Below are 13,254 nucleotides of genomic sequence, written 5' to 3'. Positions count from 1 at the left end.
GCAGCCACACTTCCCCTTCCCTAGATGAGGGCGCAGGACACCACTTCCTTCGCTCTCCTGTATCCCGTGTTAACCTGCTCTGGTTTGCATCTCCCTAGAGATAAGCTATAGAAGACAAAGCTTTCTTAGCTTCTAAAACGGCCACACAATCAACAACTCCCTGGTGTATTCAGCACCTTGGATCTTCGTGTTCACAGCTGGCCTGTTCCTGCATCTTATAACCTCCACTGAAATGTGAGTGCGCCCATGGCTAGCACCAGTGCAAGATGCTGGGTGAGTCCTCGCGAGGTCACTGCAAGGAGAGTGGCCACCCCCTCCCCCCTCCACCCAGGGGACTCCAGCACAAAGCTGAGGAACACAAGGACTGGGGAGGCCGGATCCCAAGGGAAGAGTGCCGCCATCCTACACCCTGAGGTCAGTACCAGGAGGAGCCTGGGACGATGCCCGGCTCGGTGGACAGAGGGTAACCTGATGCAACATGGAGCCTTCAGGGGGAAAAGCAAGTACCGACAGTGGCTGCCGGGACCAAGTCTGCCCGGAGCCCCCCTGGCTTCCGATGCTCTTAGAGTCTCCCTGGGAAGGTAACCCCATCGATGTGTGACACACGAGCAACTGACAAGTAAAGATCACGGGGAGGCAGCCTGAAACCCACGCCTGCTGCCCAGAGAGTCTATCCTTAACGCATGTTGGTCTTGCGGACATTTATTCCCCTAAACAGGTCTCTACCTGGCATTAGCTTCTTTTCAATCTAAAAGTACTCAAAGCCACATGACCTCATATGTTTATGTATTATTCTTATAATGTCAAGCATAAGTATCTCCTTCATAAGCATAAGTACCATTTCACTTTTCCTCATGAGGAACTAGAGAGAAAAATAAAGACATAGAAGTCAACGGAATTTTCAAAGCAGCAAAGGATTTCAAGCAGGGGAGTGACACAAATGAGGTCTGTGTTTTGAACTGTCATTCCGGCTCCACGATGGAAAACAAATTGATTCAAGGCAGGTGTGTGTGTGTATGTGGTTGGCAGGAGATTCTGCCTCCAGCTTCGGGGACCTCAAATAAGATGGCGTTGCTCCACCCCAGCTGCCCACACTCACCAAATAACCAGAGCAGAGCTGATCATCTAGTGTGTGATGTCCTCACAGAAGGTAATGGAAACCTCCAGGGGTCCCCAAACAAAAAAAACCCGGAAGCTGAAACCAAAGCCATGAGCATTAAGCAACACAAAAATGGGGTTACCCTGAGGCCAGCACCTACACCAGTGTGGAGAAACCACACCGTGGATACATGCACTGGGCCAGTGCCCTGGAAGAGGTTAAAGTGGTCTCAGATTAAGAGGCTTCCAACTCTTGGCAAAAGCAAAGCACATCCTTTCTGCAGGGAGCACCCTCTACTACAGCTCCCAGGATTCCCAGAGATAAACGTCACGTAAGCATGAGCTCACAATCAAAGATCACCACAATATATGTGGAAAAGGACCCCCTATGAGAGTCAGAAGAAGCCAGAACAACAGAATTAGATCCTGTAGGAACCTCAGATACTGGAATTATCAGACACAAACTAAGGATAAATATTATGAAATGTTTACTTAACTAAAAGATGGAAATTTTAAAAGGGACAAGCAACAAGAAGCTGTCAAAAATGATCAGACAGGACTAACTAAACAGAATTTTGGAAAATAAGAAGTCAGTGTCAAAAGAAAAGCTCACTCGCAGGATGTGCCATAGACAGAAAAGAAGTCGGAGGTAATGAAAGAGAGGCTAAGAAATGGAGGAGGAAGGATGCTCAGCATCACTGAGCATTAGAGACAAGCAAATCCAAACGACAATGAGGTACCACCTCACACCAGTCAGAATGGCCATCATCAAAACATCTACAAACAGTAAATGCTGGAGAGGGCGTGGAGAAAAGGGAACCCTCTTGCACTGTTGGTGGGAAATGTAAACTGATACAGCCACTATGGAGGACAGTACGGAGGTTCCTTAAAAAACTAAAAATAGAACTACCATATGACCCAGCAATTCCACTACTGGGCATATACCCTGAGAAAACCATAATTCAAAAAGAGTCATGTACCAAAATGTTCATTGAAGCTCTATTTACAACAGCCAGGACACGGAAGCAACCTAAGTGTCCATTGACAGATGAATGGATAAAGAAGATATATACAATGGAATATTACTCAGCCATAAAAAGAAATGAAATTGAGTTATCTGTAGTGAGGTGGATGGACCTAGAGTCTGTCATACAGAGTGAAGTAAGTCAGAAAGAGAAAAACAAATACCATATGCTAACACATATATATGGAATCTAAAAAAAAATGGTTATGAAGAACCTAGGGGCAGGATGGGAAAAAAGACATAGACCTTCTAGAGAATGGACTTGAGGACATGGGGAGGGGGAAGTGTAAGCTGGGACAAAGTGACAGAGTGGCATGGACATATATACACTACCAAATGTAAAATAGATAGCTAGTGGGAAGCAGCCGCATAGCACAGGGAGATCAGCTCGGTGCTTTGTGACCACCTAGAGGGGTGGGATAGGGAGGGTGGGAGGGAGGGAGATGCAAGAGGGAAGAGATGTGGGGATATATGTATATGTATAACTGATTCACTTTGTTATAAAGCAGAAACTAACACACCATTGTAAAGCAATTATACTCCAATAAAGATGTTAAATAAACAAATAGATAGATAGATAGATAGATAGTTAGAAAGAAATGGAGGAAAAGTGAAAAGACCTAACATCATACATCCAGTTGTAGAGGACAGTGAGGGGAGAAGCAATAGTTTACGAATAATGGCTGAGAGTTTTTCATAGGACACAAATGTATACATTCAATAGACAATGTTTTCTAAGTAGGATAAGTAAAAAGAAAACCACACCTATGTTCTATGACCCAACAATTCCATTCTTATGTATACCAGCAACCAGGACAAAAAATGGGGCTCCCCAAAGCCCCCAAGGGTTGCCACTATCCTGACTTGGAAAAGTGACCCCTGGGGGACTTGTGCTGGGGACACAGATATGTCCAATTCATCAACAATTCTTCCAACTGCACACACGTGTGTATTTTTCTTGTGCGTATAACACTTTAATAAAAAGTTAAAGAATACACACCTAAACATACCAAAGAAAACCCACAGAAGACGGAGAAGTTAATAGAAGCCAGAGGATACAACTCAGATCACCATTCTCAGGTTCTAGGGTTCAGTCCCACTGACCCAGACTAATGGCCTTTCCTGTTATTTTGGGGCTTTTAGGCCTTTTATCCACCTCCCCAAGGACCATGAGATGACAGACGATGGAGACCGTGTTGCCCTTGCTACCAGGCGAGTCAGAGGCAGGAGGTAAACTGAGTCAAAATTCTACAAAGCAAAGGGCTTCAGGGCCTAAGCCCTAGTTAATACGTATTTTTGAAGTCAGAATCTTTGGGAATTCCCTGGTGGTCCAGTGATTAAGACTCCATGCTTCCACTGGAGGGGCATGGGTTTGATCCCTGGTCGGGGAACTAAGATCCTGCATGCCGCATGTGCAAAAAACCGAAAAGTCAGACTCTTTGTAAAATAGCCTGTCCTTTCAGGGCTCACGTGTCTGCACCAACAAGAACCCCTCAGGTAACAGCCATTGTGATGCTCAGCCGTTTGCCCAAATCCAATTTCAAATTCGGGTTCTGAGCAAGAAACCCTGGACGCGAAATCCCAAAAGGACGTGGTGCCGGACCTGACCCGCTGCAGCGCCTCCTCCAGCTGGTCCCTCTCCTGGGCCAGCTGCCGCGCGTGGCCCCGCTCCAGCTCCACGGCCCGCTGCAGCCGGTCCCGCAGGCCTCGGACAGCCTCCTGCGACTCCTGGTGCAGCGTCGCCAGCTCGGCCTTCTGACCCTGCAGCACGCCAACCTCGAGCTTGAAGGCCCGCTCCAGCTCCTTTCTCTCCTCCGCAAAGGCCCTTTTCATCACCTCCATCTCCCTTTCATAGTAATTCACCTGGGAAAAGAAGCGTGAGTGATGTCAGCCAGGGGCCCCTAAACATGATCTGCCTGACGATACAAGGCTGCCCGGCACAGCATCCAAAGAGCGGGGGGTCCGGCCTCAACGAGGTGCTGGGGCCTGTGAAAGGCTCCCCAGGGCCCGTGTGGCCGCCTGCTTCTGTCACGTCCCGTAACCTTCACTGTGGCCTAGGGGGGCAGGCCTGGCAGGCGCCGAAAGGCTGCTGGGGGCCGAGCTGGGCTGGGGGCCTGGCAGCAGCAGCAGCAGGAGGGCAGAGGGGGGACAATGCCTACCGCGAGGCCGCAGTGGCTCTGAACCCCCTGGAGACCTGGCGGGCAAGGCCACAGCAGGAGCTCAGGGGCAGGACCACAAGGAAGAGGTGGCCCCACCTCGCTGGCAGTGACACCTGACGAGACGTGGGTACCGTCCCTCAACAAAACCCACCACAGTTGGGTCATGGAGCTGGAGGCATGTTCACCCAAGAAGACAGGCCTGGCCAGGGTGGCCGGGGAGCCCCCCACGCAGGGCAGTCCCAGGGTGCTTCAGCTGGAACAGAGCTGGGAGCTGTGACTCCCCAGCACAGAGTAAGCAGGGAGGTCTGGCCTCAGCGCAGCCCTCGTGACGCTGGGATACCACGACCCTGCTCCTTCCCATTAGTAGCTATACCTTCTGTCCTGCCTGCTTCCGAAGCGGGCATGAGGCAGAACATCAATGTCATGCACATTTCCCTGCAAACCTCCGTCCCCCTGAGCGCGCTCACTATGGGGCAGATGTGTGCGCAGAAGCGTCCCAGCAGCAGGAAGCTCCCTGACCCCTCCGGCCTCCCTCAGCCCCCCTGACCTTGGTCTCCAGCTGGATCTCGAGGTCTTTGTAACGTTCCTTCACCTGCTCCAACATTATCTCCGTCTCTAGACTCACTGGGACGGAATCACCCACAAACGTGACAATGCCTGCAACAAGAAGACACTTCCGTTTTTGTCTTGCCCAGGATGCTGCGGGGTCTGATCCAACCTCCAAGCTGACATCTGGACGAAGCACAGCCTTCCGTGGGCACTTTCCGCAAGAGGAATGCAATGCTGGCAGTAAGAGGACATGGGCCATGGACCATCCGTTGCGCCGAGTTCTCAAAGCTGGCATCTTTACAAACCAGCATTTCGAGTCTTTGCCAGAACGCAGATCACTCAAAGGTATGAATGGCGAGGAGGCTCCCTGCCAGATTTGTCAGGCCCTTGAATTCCCTGAAAGATGCCACATGGGGTACACGTCCTGCCCCCTTGACCGTGGCAGGCACACACAGGGATGGGGACAACGGGAAAAAGTGACCACAGCACAGACAGTGCTTTAGGATGAGCCATGACGAAGCTCTGTCTTCATTCTTTATTTCGCCTTCCTCCTTTTCTCAGAGGCCCTCCCTACTTTCTATTACATCACACAAATCATGGGGGTGGGGGTCTTAACAAAAAGTCAGGCAAACTCAGCACCTGTGGAGGCTCTGACAGACTGTAGGAAGAGGGTGTGAGCTACACCTGGCCCAGAAGACCCTCCCCACCGGCAACATCACCCGTCCTTACAGCTCGCCCCCAAAGGGCGCCTGTGAACCCACAAGCGCGGCCAGCCCTCCTGGGCCAGGGGCCCCCCACGTTGTGCATGTTGGAGGGCACACCCAGGGCTTGACTCAGAATGTGCGTGTGACCGCCGCTGCTGGTCCACGGGCCAGAAAGTGAAGGGAGCAGACACACCCTGACCTCTCGCCCAAGTTGTTTTCCACGAAAAAGAGTGACAGGCTCAATGACATCCTGAGAGAACTCAGCGTAAGTATCTCAGGAAAGAGAGCATCTCGCTGCCCTGACAACTGGAAGCCGCCACCTGGGTCTGGCCAAGTGGCGCCCGTCAGGAGTGGCCCCAGCTGGATGCACTGCCGGCTCAGACTCCACAACCCACATGGCCCCCGCCACCACAACTCTGCTGTCCTGACTGTCCCTCCTCCTTTGAAAGGGCCAAGAGAAGCTCTATGGTCAGACGAGGGGGGAAAGTGTAAGAGAAAATGCTCCAGCTGGGAGAGTGCTCTGGTCGTATCAGTGCCAACACGAAGCTTGGGGCTGCCTTCGGTGCCACACCTCAGAGGCTTCTGGACATGGCACCCTGGGCACAGACCCCGTCTCTCTGCTCCCTGCGTTACGGATCGTGGCTCTCGACAAGGGTCACATGCTCTATGCAGCTCAGTCCCCTCCAGGGACAGAGGAGGTGACAATAACCCCCTTCCCCATGGCCACACTGGCACCAGACACTCATCTGGGGATCAGATGATACCAGCTCACCAGCCACATGCCAACACCTCCTGGCTGAGGGCAGGGGGGCTGTGGGTCTCGACAGCCATCAGCTCCACTAATGCAGCTGCAGGTGAGGGGCTCCCTTCGGGCCCAGGTGCACAGAAGACCCCACTCGGTTTCCCTTAGAGGCTCCCATGTTGACTTTCCTGTTTTAAGTAACAGCTTTAGGACGATATGGGAGCCCAATGCTCTCAGGGTTACAGACGAGAGCGACACGTCCTCTGGGGCTGCGTCTGCGTGACATGTGACCACAGAGGCGGTCGGGCTGCTGGGCTGGGGCTGTCGTGGTGGTTCCCACGGCAGCAAGGGGCGTGAAGCCTGGAGCACGTGAACCTGTAGTGCCCGCCCCGCCCAGCTGCCAGGGTGGGCGCAAACCCCGTCCTCCTCAAGGACAGCTGTGGCCTCAGAACCTCCAGCCCCGTCTCTAGAAGGAGCCAAGAACATTAACCTCTCGGTGCTTGCAGCCTGTCGAGACCTCCCGGCTGGGAGGCAGGAGCCTGGTTTTTCCGAGTGACGCCTTCGGCGTCGGCTCTGCACGCAGCAGGTGGAAGGGCCCTTCCCAGGCGCCATGGCCCCGCCCCATCTCAGACCCCTTCCACAGCGGCCCGCCGGCCTCGGTCCACACGGTTTAGCACCTGCCTTGTACGAGCCGTCACAGACCCGAGACCAGCCTGTCCCCTGTCCCCGCAGCCTCCTCTCTCCTCCCCTCCCCCAGAGGACCGTCTGTGTGGAGCATCTCCTTTGATGACCAACTCTGGCCCCCTCCCCGGGACCCAGGAGGCTCCCTGGGACATGCCTGCCCTGAGGTCACGGCAAGGTCCTCATAACCTTCACCACTTACTTCTACCCAAATGGTAGAACCCTCATCCTTCTCCATCTCCCTTGGGGCTCTGGGGGGTCACACAGAACCCTGGCCTCAGGTAGGCCCCTTCTCCCACACAAGAGGTCGGAAGGGCTTGTGACCACCTGTGCAGCTGGCCAGCCCCACGCTCCCCACCACCCCCCCGCCCCGGGAAGGAGCACACGACCCCCCACCTCAAAACACCGGGCTCCTACCTGCCGGGCCGTGTCCCGGGGGCAGCTGGCCGTGCCGACTCGGGGGCAGCTGTGCCCGCAGGCCTTCCAGTGCGGCCTGCAGCTCGTCGTTGCAGTCCTGCAGGTCCTGTGGGCAGAGCCAGACCCTTCCTCCAGCCACTGTGGCCACTGGGCCCAGGAGTCAGCCCCAGCTCAGCAGGGCGGACGGGGCACTGAAGCTGTGCCCAGGCACCTAACTGCTCCGTGAGCGACACGGGAGCAGGGGTCACTTCGCGACATCTTATGCCTGGCACCACCTTCCATCACGGGATACAAGGAAGGGACTCAGGGAAAAAAAAGTGCAGTGAAAGTGAGAAATGGAGAAAATACAGAGAAACCACAGGTGGTTGGGTAAGCACGCACATAAGGGGAAGAGGGCACTTGGGGGCGTGAAGGCTTAAGAGGAAGAGTCTCTGGGAATTCCCTGGAGGTCCAGCGGTTAGGACTCGGCGCTTTCACTGCCGGGGCCCGGGTTCGATCCCTGGTCGGGGAACTAAGATCCCGCAAGCTACACAGCGCAGAGGAAAAAAAAAAAAGAGGAAGGGTCTCGTTTGTGACAAGCGTAATTTGTCCACCCACGAATGAAATACACCTGAACAAGCACATTTGGTCACCTGACTTTCAAAAGGCCAGAAAGGGTAGCGTTCACATCCCACCTTCCCAGGTGGCCCCAAAGCCGGCACCGTGGCCACATGGCTTTGGGTCCACGTACTCTTCCCCCCAACCCCGGGTGGGCTGTGGCCGCTCCACCTGGAGGACAGCATGAGTGATGCAGGTTCCACCCGGCTTCTCCTCCCGGGAAACTGGCTCTGGGGGAAGCCAGACCAGCCAAGGCCATGGCATGCCCTCAAGGCCCCACCTCCCTCCCTGATTTTTTTTCTTTTTTTTTTTTTTTGGCCGCGCCCCATGGCATGCAGGATCTTAGTTCCCCGACCAGGGACTGAACCCCTGCCCCCTGCATTGGGGGCACAGAGTCCTAACCACTGGACTGCCAGGGAGGCCCGCTCCTCTCTCATTTTTTAATCTATTTGAGTTTCTTCTCCAGGCAGCTCTTGTCAAATAAAACTCATCTTCCTGAACTCCCCGGTGGCCAGTGCCTGGTTTGTCTCTGCATTCGCCCTTGGAGAAGGAGCCTTTCATCGGCAGTTCTAGGCCATGTGGGAGAAGGGACAGGCCCTGCAGATCTCAGAAGAAGCACAGAACCACAGATTTACTAGGATCACTCCTTCAGAAACTCCTGGGCAAATACACAGTTTCCCCACGGAGGGAGCAGCTCCTTCCTGGGGGAAAGGGCAGGGCCGGGATGTGAGAGCCGTGGGGTAGACCTGCGGGGCGGCAGGTGTGGGCACTCCCGGTCCCTCTACCCCACGATGTCGCCACGCCAGCTACTGAACATGTCAGGTGTGGTCAGTCTGGATTGAGGTGTGTGTAGCATAAACTCTACACCGATCTTAAACACCGGATTCCCAAAAAGGGATGTAAAATATCTCATTTAAAATGTGTTTATATTGATTATATGTTGAAATAATGACACTGTGGATGTAACACAGGGAATAAAATGTAATTAAAATGATGAATGTCACCTATTCCTTTCTACCTTTTTTAATGTGACTCCTGGAAAACTTGAAGTTACACGTGACTGGTGTTTTTACTGACAGTACAGGAAACACTGACAGAATCATTTCTACCCAATGTCCTCCCCCCTCGGTGGTTCTTTCTGCCCCTCAGATGGGTATTTTAAGAGCATATGCACATCCCACAAATTCAGCAGCGCCAGAAAACAGGTCCTTAGGTGCCATGCTGGGCACAGACTTCTCTGCTCTCAGGCACCACTGTCGGTTCTAACCCATGAGGGTGACATGTGCTGTCCTGGGTCCCAGACAGTCTACCCAGCGGGTGTCCCAGGGCTGGGAGCCAGGGTGCCTGTTTTCATGTGGGCTGCATGTGAACTTGGGGGTGCCTGTGGATGCCCAGGGTGGTCACAGGGTCATAGGGTGTTACTGTGCTAGGCCAGGAAAGGCAGCACGTCCACTGCACACACTGTAGCGCTAAGGCTCTGAGGGCTCTGGACCTGTTGAGGCTTCTCTTCTCGTTAGCGGGAGAAGCGAGCTCAGCAAGGAAGCAGGGGAGGGTGGGATTTCAACAGCAGCTTGGAAAGCATAGAAAGCATCGGAGAGGAAGGCGGAGGCGGCAGACCAGCTGGGGAGCCGGGCCGTGCTGAGTCAGCACACACAGAGGGGCTGACCACCCAGGCACAGGCAGTGGAGGGGACGTCTGTCAGGGCTGGTGTCTCAGTCCATCCGGGCTATTGTAACAAAATTCCACAGATGGAGAGTTTATAAACAACAGAAATTTACTTCTCACAATTCTGGAGGCTAGAAGTCCATGACTGAGGTGCCTGCAGATTCAGTGTCTGGTGGGAGCTTCCCGGTTCATAGACGGCCATCTGTTCCCATGTCCTCACTTAGTGGAGGGGATGGGGGAGCTCTCTGGGGTCCCTTTATAAGGGCACTAATCCCCTTCATGGAGCTCCACCCTCATGACCTAATTGCCTCCCAAAGGCCCCACCTTTGAACACCACCACAACTGAGGGAACAGGCTTCAACATATGGATTTATGGGGACACACACATGCAGCATGTAACAGGGTAGAAATGGGTAAAGAGAAAATCTGTATCTGGCACTTCTGACCAAGGACAAGCTACTCCATTATGGTGTCCACCCGAGGGAGCAGTGAAAATATGAAACCACAGAGAACCCCTAAGGAGGAAGCGATTAACATTTTACACTTCCCCCAACTTTTTTAAATCTTTTTTTTTTTTGGCTGTGCCTCGTGGCATGTGGATCGTAGTTCCCCAACCAGGGATGGAACCCATGCTCCCTGCATTGGAAGTGTGGAGTCTTAATCACCAGACCACCAGGGAAGTCCTTACACTCCCCTTTACCAAAGTCAGCCTTGCCCCAGAAAACTGAGGCTGACAGCTGAAAGAAAGAAAGAAAAAAAAAAAAAAAGCTGAGACAGTAGTTGAATAGGAAGGGAACTCGGCAACAAGGGAAAACATGGTTTCTGTCCTAGCAGATATCCTGCTTACAAGCACGGGGAAATGTCAAACAGTGACTTTGGAAAGATGGGTGACACACAGCAGGGAGGTTCAAGGTCGTCTCTACTCTGGAGACTGATGATAAGAAACACCCTAGGCCCGAGGCAGCGCCCCCAGGAGGCTGAGCACACGCAGCACACAGATCTTGGTCTCTAAAGCCATTCTCTCCAGTTAGGAGCCAGGACTCACTGGAGAAATAGCTGATTCCAGCGCAAGGGCAGGGGAAGCATAAGAGGAGTCTGGAGCATCTCACTATGCTAGAAAGTATGGAACAACTTAACAAAACACGACAGTCACAAGTCACAAGGTCACGGCTGCGGCCGGAAGACACTCCCACTGGCCCAATCTCACATGACTTGAGCACCCAAGTAATTCGACATAGTAACGAATTATCAATACAAACCACTGATGAGAATGGCGATTCCTGAGCCCATACCAACCAGATACACAGAGAGATAGACAGGACTTCTCTGCCTGATGGCAGATGCCAAGTGCCAACTGACAGACGTGGAGTGGATGATGGAAAACCATCCTTTTGCAACAACCATTGTGGCAAAGATGGGAGTTGGCAGGAATCACTCACTGATCCTAAATCCAGTGAAACTTCTGATGAAGAGCAGGACATCTGCGTGGTCTTAAAGTGTCACCCCACACTGAGACCAGGTGATCAAAATTAACATCACCTACATTGTGCAGCTGAGAAGGCATAACCTCAATTTAATCCAAAGGCAGTATCACGAAAACACAAAACGAGAACGTTTCTATTGAAAAGGAAGGAGAGACTGTATTCTTCAAAAATCTCCACGTGAAGGACAAAGAAAGGCTGTGGGACTGTGCTACAGACAGTGTGTCTCCCCAGATTCATATGTTAAATCCTGATCCCCAGTGTGATGGTATTTGGTGAGGCTTTTTTTTTTTTTTTTTTTTTTTTGCGGTACGCGGGCCTCTCACTGTTGTGGCCTCTCCCGTTGCGGAGCACAGGCTCCGGATGTGCAGGCTCAGCGGCCATGGCTCACGGGCACAGCTGCTCCGCGGCATGTGGGATCTTCCCAGACCGGGGCACGAACCCGTGTCCCCTGCATCGGCAGGCGGACTCTCAACCGCCGCACCAACAGGGAAGCCCCCTGGAGGTGAGGCTTTTGGGAGGAGATCGGGTCAGGAGGACGGAGCCCCATGACGGGGTTTGTGCTCTAATAAAACAGCCCCCAGAGAACTCCCTCGCCCCTTCACAGAAGGACAGAGTGAGAAGACAGCCGGCCACCTGCAACCCGGAACAGAGGCCTCACCAGACACCGAATCTGTCAGCACCTTGGTCTCAGACCTACCGGCCTCCAGAACAAAGGAACTAAATCTCTGTGGCTTATAAGCTCCCCAGTCTATGGTATCTTTGTTACAGCCACCTGAATGGACTAAGAATGTTCCAGATTAGAGGACATCAGACTCTGGCCCTGGCCCTAGACTGGGTCCTGCACTGGAGGAAGATGCTCTAAAGTACATTGTTAGGGGAATTCCCTGGCGGTCCAGTGGTTAGGTCTCCGAGCTTCCACTGCTGGGGACCCAGGTTTGATCCCTGGCCAGGGAACTAAGGTCCCGCAAGCCAAGCAGCACAGCTAAAAACAAAAAAGAACACTGTGAGGTTGACTAACAAAACTGAAACACAACAAGCAGGTTAAAGGACTGTGTTGGTGGAAACTGTGAAGTTACTAAGTATCCTCAGCTACCCAGGAGGTGTTGGGAAGCTGGCTCTCTAGGAAGAGAAGCCCAGCTTGTAGCTTCTGCACATTTCTTGGTGTAAATAACTCCCCCGTCAAAGGTTTAACAAGAAGCCAGCAAAATTCCTGAACATGTAACATCAACTTTGGGCACCTGAACAGCACTTTGAGGTTGAAGGGTCAGCCTGCTCTCAGGAAGTGCATGGACCAGTTCGGGGTGGAGGGTCATGATCGCCTGACTCACCTCCGATGTACACGTGCGCATCCACATGCACACGGTGAAACGTACACAGCCGGTGGACTGGGGCAGAGGCATCCAGGTGTTCCCCAGACTAGTTTCACTTTTGTAACTTCATGTATTAGAAATTACTTTCAAATAAAACGCTTTTTTAATGCTCTGTTAGTTTGAAACAGCCAAAAATATCCCGCAAAATAGAGAGGGCAAATTTCTAAATAAGTAGCTTAGCACTAAAATGTAAAATATTCCTGCTGATATTTGAAAAAGTAAAATTTTGAGAACCAAAAGTGAAATCAGCAGCAGCTGTTAAGTGACAGAGTCATGTGAAAAAATGAAGGCAGTTACATTTGTTTGAAAAAATTCAGGTGCACTAAAGCAATGTATTAATGGATGGTTAGTTACAGGTGCTCAAAGTGAGAGAGAAAACACAGCAGGAAAGAGAGTTCCTTTCAGAAAGTCAAGCGGCACATTCCAGCTGCACCACATCCCCTAACCACACACCACACACACCACTCGGGCACCCGAGGAGGGTAAGAGCTGACCACACGCAGGCGCACACGGGATTCAGGATGTGGAGGGCAGGAGGTAAGGGTCACGTCACACTGCAGACCAGCACAGGCTCACCTTTATCCTCTGGTGTGGCCAAAGCATCGTGTGCAGAAAGACAGTTCTTAACATTAATTGGGAGGGAAATCATTAAGAGGCAAATGGATACTAGACCCTTAACTCCAAATGATAATGTTCTATCTGCTGGAGTCCTCAGTAATCTCGAGAGAGTAACGGGTTATGATCTGTTTCCCCAGCACTGACAT

General features: G+C 52.5%; 1 protein-coding gene across 5 annotated transcripts in view; it reads right to left on the bottom strand.

The window, feature by feature from the left end:
* NINL (ninein like) overlaps positions 1-13,254 on the bottom strand; it is a 107,557-nt gene that overhangs the window by 16,771 nt on the left and 77,532 nt on the right. For all 5 annotated transcript variants that reach the window (XM_049700016.1, XM_049700017.1, XM_033429434.2 and 2 more), the window contains 3 exons: positions 7,375-7,480; positions 4,829-4,938; positions 3,726-3,985 (listed from right to left, as the gene is read on the bottom strand). In XM_049700016.1, the coding sequence (XP_049555973.1) occupies positions 3,726-3,985; positions 4,829-4,938; positions 7,375-7,480 (476 nt within the window). The remainder of the gene's footprint in view (positions 1-3,725; positions 3,986-4,828; positions 4,939-7,374; positions 7,481-13,254) is intronic.

The sequence above is a fragment of the Orcinus orca genome, chromosome 16, assembly GCF_937001465.1.
Source record: "Orcinus orca chromosome 16, mOrcOrc1.1, whole genome shotgun sequence".
Taxonomy (NCBI): Eukaryota; Metazoa; Chordata; class Mammalia; order Artiodactyla; family Delphinidae; genus Orcinus; species Orcinus orca.
The sequence above is the reverse complement of the archived record's forward strand: the minus strand, read 5'-3'. Positions and strand labels throughout refer to the sequence as shown.